Raw genomic sequence first — 5,506 nt, forward strand, 5'->3', positions numbered from 1 at the left:
TGCGAGTCTGCGAGCTCGTTCGGTTACAGGTGGACCCTTGGTCTCTATGCAGTGCGTCACTGTATGTTTCTTGATATTTAGAGCTTGCATATTCGGTCGCGTCAGGCTTGGATATTTACTTAAAATCTCTCTGTATTTTTGTGATGAGGAAATACTATAGATACCGGATGAGGGTCCATTGGATGTTGCGCCTCGAATCCGTAAGCCTGTAGACTGGTCTGTAAGTGTACCCTTTTTTAGGTTGACTGACAAGTTAAAATGATGGAGAAAATCAGCACCAAGTATGGCTCTATTCACGTCAGCCACTATGAAACGCCATTTCATTGTTCTCCGTAGGCCGAACTTAAGTTCAATCGTCCTTGTGCCGTAGGTTCGGATGGAATTCCCATTAGCTCCGTATAAAGTTGTGGGGCATTTGTCGGAAGTTATATAATTCTTCGCTATTTTTGAAGTCTTTGGGATCACAGAAATATCTGGACCTGTGTCGACTAAAAACTTCTGGCTTGTTTCTTGGTCATAAAGGAAGAGACGACGAGTTTGGGTAGGAATTTCGCATGTCTCTACTGTGGAATTCCTCCGTCGTTTCCCGACCTCTTCGAGCGGAAGGTGCACGGTTGTTGGCATCGGTAGGCATTTTCACCAAACTTGGCATGTAATCTGCAGTACCCATTCGGTGCTCTGTTGGGTGATCTACCGCTGGACCTGGAACGTGGTCTTCTGGCGGGATTCTGATGATTACTCTGTCGTCGTGGGCTCTGGCTTCTGTGCTCGCTATAGGTAGATGGGCGGTCACGATTATGGACCTGCGACATCTTCAAAAGCTTTATCTCTCGGGTAAGGGCTGCGACCTGCTCTTTAATGTCTTGCAATGATGTATCATTATGTTCGGATCTTGAAGTTCCGGGTTTGGTGTCGTGGTCAACTGCGCCACATTCGGTTGTCTGATACACATCAACTATCTTATCGGCAGCTAGTGCTAGTTGGTTTAGGTTATTGTCCGGAAGTGCTGAAAGTATAGCTTGTACTTGCTGCGGAAGACTTTGGAGCCATAATGTTTTTACGATAGCGCTCTCCTCTAGTGTTGGTCCAGCTAACTCGAGCATGTGTCGTAGAAGTCCTGTTGGTTTGCGGTCTTCTAATTGTAATCCCGTTAATAATCGTGTTAGACGCTTCTCTTCGGAGTCTTGAAGTCTGTCTATCAGCGATGTCTTGAGTAGGCAATATTTGTCCTTCACTGGCGGGTTAATCACTATGTCGCTAACGCATTGTAATGTTTCAGCGTCCAAGGCGGCGACTATGATGTTGTATTTAGTAAAATCTTCCTTGATGCGGGAGTTAGTAAACTGGGTCTCCGCTTGAGCGAACCATAACGCAATATTATTTCTCCAACAGGCTGGTAATCTCACAGAAACGTGATGGATGGATGTTTCCGAAGAACAGCTCTCGTTGTTTGATTCCATGTTTGGTGTTGGATTTCCCTTGCGCGATATTTCTTCTGACTTCTTATTAACGTCGCTTGGTTCAATGGAGGGTGTCTCTCCGGTAGATGTCATTTATAAATGCAGACAATTCAGGCGAGACAAAAATATGGAATACCCGACAGTGAAATAAACTCCTTTGTGATAAAAGTTAAAATTGAATTTCTCAATTTTTAAAATTAATTATAAAAATCCACACTAATGCCTTTCAAAATTTTTCAAAAATAATTCAGATAAAAATAAGTGGGAATTATGTACCTCCACTATTTATTAGTTGATTTGATAATTGTTTAGAAATTATGAAAATCGTTAAAATTGTTACAATAATTAATAATTAATAACAATTATTGTTAAAATTTTGTTGTATAGATAAACTCGTTTTAGATGTTATTAAATAGTTTTAGATAATAAGAGAGAAACTTTTAAAAATTGTTAAAATATTTCAGAACATGTGCGATTTGTAACATTATTGTATTGTTCTGACCTCAAGAAAAAAATATATAGCATCATTGTCGTTAAAAATATCTCGAACCAATTTTATCCGGCGACGATTCTCAGATGAATTCTGGATGCTGGTCTCCCTGATGTACCCTGATGACGGGTTCAGGATTCACGTTCCCTGGTGATGATCACCTACAGTCGTCGTTGTGACAATCCGTTCTCACTGAAATAGAGGTTAAAACGCACTTTTTATTCAAGAAAGAACAATGTATTTTAATAAAACATTTAGCGAGATAATAATGTAAAACGCACTTATTATTCTGGAAAAATGATTATGTTACTAAAACATTAGTGGGATGGTGATGTTTCAATAGATAATGTAAAACAGATGATGTAAAAACACGTTTAACACGATTGTAAAACACGTGTTTGACATAAACGGGTAACAATGCTATCGGAATAACACTGTCATGTATTTATTAAAAATTACTGGAACATTTATCTCTACGGTGAATTTACTTTAAGTTAAGCTATGAAACAATAGAATTTACTTACTTGCTGTCCAGGATTCTGACTCGGCACGTTACTCCCTCCCACCAGCAAACTAGTTCGAAGTCGGGGTCACCAGTTTTAGAACTTGCTAGAATATCTACGCTTACCTTTCTCGGAGATATTCTAGTTTCTCTAAATGAACAGTCGCGGAATTTAGCTTGAGAATTATAACACTGATTGATTGTTAGAGTTATATTTTATTAAAGTTGAGATAATACAAAGATTCAGTTCGCGACCATTATTTGCGTAATTTACAATTAATAGCTTGCTGATGGGAGAAGCGCTCGAGGCAGAATGGCGACAAAATTCGTTCCACGCGCGAGGTCGGTTCGACCGTCCGCGCATCTTGCTGCGCAGGCAAGTGTTGCCATAGGCAAGGTGGCACTCAAAAAAACAATAATAATTGCGGTGTTATATAATATTAGCTAGGCTCCTATAGCGAAATGATCACGGTTTTTCGTGACGGTCATGAGTCGCTTTTACTCCGGTCCTGGAAAATGCATAATGCGCGTAAAGAAGTTTAACTTCAATAACTGATAATTTCATCTAGTTTACAAACTCTGTACTAAATTTAAAATATCTCGGAAATATTCCTAAAATTAATGACAATTTCAGTGTCGCTTGGGACTTATTTTTGAACATATTTAAAATACTGAACGGCTAGTGGATCCCCCTCAATACTTCGCTATTGCTAATATCTTTCTGGGGCGCCTCCGACTTGTTCCACCATTCACTACTGTATTTGAACATATTTAAAATACTGAACGGCTAGTGGATCCCCCTCAATACTTCGCTATTGCTAATATCTTTCTGGGGCGCCTCCGACTTGTTCCACCATTCACTACTGTATTTGAACATATTTAAAATACTGAACGGCTAGTGGATCCCCCTCAATACTTCGCTATTGCTAATATCTTTCTGGGGCGCCTCCGACTTGTTCCACCATTCACTACTGTATTTGAACATATTTAAAATACTGAACGGCTAGTGGATCCCCCTCAATACTTCGCTATTGCTAATATCTTTCTGGGGCGCCTCCGACTTGTTCCACCATTCACTACTGTATTTGAACATATTTAAAATACTGAACGGCTAGTGGATCCCCCTCAATACTTCGCTATTGCTAATATCTTTCTGGGGCGCCTCCGACTTGTTCCACCATTCACTACTGTATTTGAACATATTTAAAATACTGAACGGCTAGTGGATCCCCCTCAATACTTCGCTATTGCTAATATCTTTCTGGGGCGCCTCCGACTTCTTCCACCATTCACTACTGTATTTGAACATATTTAAAATACTGAACGGCTAGTGGATCCCCCTCAATACTTCGCTATTGCTAATATCTTTCTGGGGCGCCTCCGACTTCTTCCACCATTCACTGCTGTATTTGAACATATTTAAAATACTGAACGGCTAGTGGATCCCCCTCAATACTTCGCTATTGCTAATATCTTTCTGGGGCGCCTCCGACTTGTTCCACCATTCACTACTGTATTTGAACATATTTAAAATACTGAACGGCTAGTGGATCCCCCTCAATACTTCGCTATTGCTAATATCTTTCTGGGGCGCCTCCGACTTCTTCCACCATTCACTACTGTATTTGAACATATTTAAAATACTGAACGGCTAGTGGATCCCCCTCAATACTTCGCTATTGCTAATATCTTTCTGGGGCGCCTCCGACTTGTTCCACCATTCACTACTGTATTTGAACATATTTAAAATACTGAACGGCTAGTGGATCCCCCTCAATACTTCGCTATTGCTAATATCTTTCTGGGGCGCCTCCGACTTCTTCCACCATTCACTACTGTATTTGAACATATTTAAAATACTGAACGGCTAGTGGATCCCCCTCAATACTTCGCTATTGCTAATATCTTTCTGGGGCGCCTCCGACTTGTTCCACCATTCACTACTGTATTTGAACATATTTAAAATACTGAACGGCTAGTGGATCCCCCTCAATACTTCGCTATTGCTAATATCTTTCTGGGGCGCCTCCGACTTCTTCCACCATTCACTACTGTATTTGAACATATTTAAAATACTGAACGGCTAGTGGATCCCCCTCAATACTTCGCTATTGCTAATATCTTTCTGGGGCGCCTCCGACTTGTTCCACCATTCACTACTGTATTTGAACATATTTAAAATACTGAACGGCTAGTGGATCCCCCTCAATACTTCGCTATTGCTAATATCTTTCTGGGGCGCCTCCGACTTGTTCCACCATTCACTACTGTATTTGAACATATTTAAAATACTGAACGGCTAGTGGATCCCCCTCAATACTTCGCTATTGCTAATATCTTTCTGGGGCGCCTCCGACTTGTTCCACCATTCACTACTGTATTTGAACATATTTAAAATACTGAACGGCTAGTGGATCCCCCTCAATACTTCGCTATTGCTAATATCTTTCTGGGGCGCCTCCGACTTGTTCCACCATTCACTACTGTATTTGAACATATTTAAAATACTGAACGGCTAGTGGATCCCCCTCAATACTTCGCTATTGCTAATATCTTTCTGGGGCGCCTCCGACTTCTTCCACCATTCACTACTGTATTTGAACATATTTAAAATACTGAACGGCTAGTGGATCCCCCTCAATACTTCGCTATTGCTAATATCTTTCTGGGGCGCCTCCGACTTGTTCCACCATTCACTACTGTATTTGAACATATTTAAAATACTGAACGGCTAGTGGATCCCCCTCAATACTTCGCTATTGCTAATATCTTTCTGGGGCGCCTCCGACTTCTTCCACCATTCACTACTGTATTTGAACATATTTAAAATACTGAACGGCTAGTGGATCCCCCTCAATACTTCGCTATTGCTAATATCTTTCTGGGGCGCCTCCGACTTGTTCCACCATTCACTACTGTATTTGAACATATTTAAAATACTGAACGGCTAGTGGATCCCCCTCAATACTTCGCTATTGCTAATATCTTTCTGGGGCGCCTCCGACTTGTTCCACCATTCACTACTGTATTTGAACATATTTAAAATACTGAACG

At 40.7% G+C, this 5,506-nt stretch overlaps 1 protein-coding gene across 1 annotated transcript; it reads right to left on the reverse strand.

Annotated features, from left to right (window-relative positions):
- Window positions 1–560: 560 nt before the first annotated feature.
- On the reverse strand, window positions 561–1,553 carry LOC149408795 (uncharacterized). Its single transcript, XM_089650444.1, has one exon. It carries the CDS (start codon window positions 1,551–1,553, stop codon window positions 561–563), a length of 993 nt encoding a protein of 330 aa, XP_089506570.1.
- Window positions 1,554–5,506: the final 3,953 nt, after the last annotated feature.

This window comes from Hesperophylax consimilis, unplaced genomic scaffold, assembly GCF_061612785.1.
Source record: "Hesperophylax consimilis isolate HC1 unplaced genomic scaffold, BYU_Hcon_1.0 scaffold_66, whole genome shotgun sequence".
NCBI classification, from domain to species: Eukaryota; Metazoa; Arthropoda; class Insecta; order Trichoptera; family Limnephilidae; genus Hesperophylax; species Hesperophylax consimilis.

Bases quoted from the DNA above. Each gene is read 5' to 3' on its own strand.
- LOC149408795 (XM_089650444.1), bottom strand. From the start codon at position 1,553: ATGACATCTACCGGAGAGACACCCTCCATTGAACCAAGCGACGTTAAT.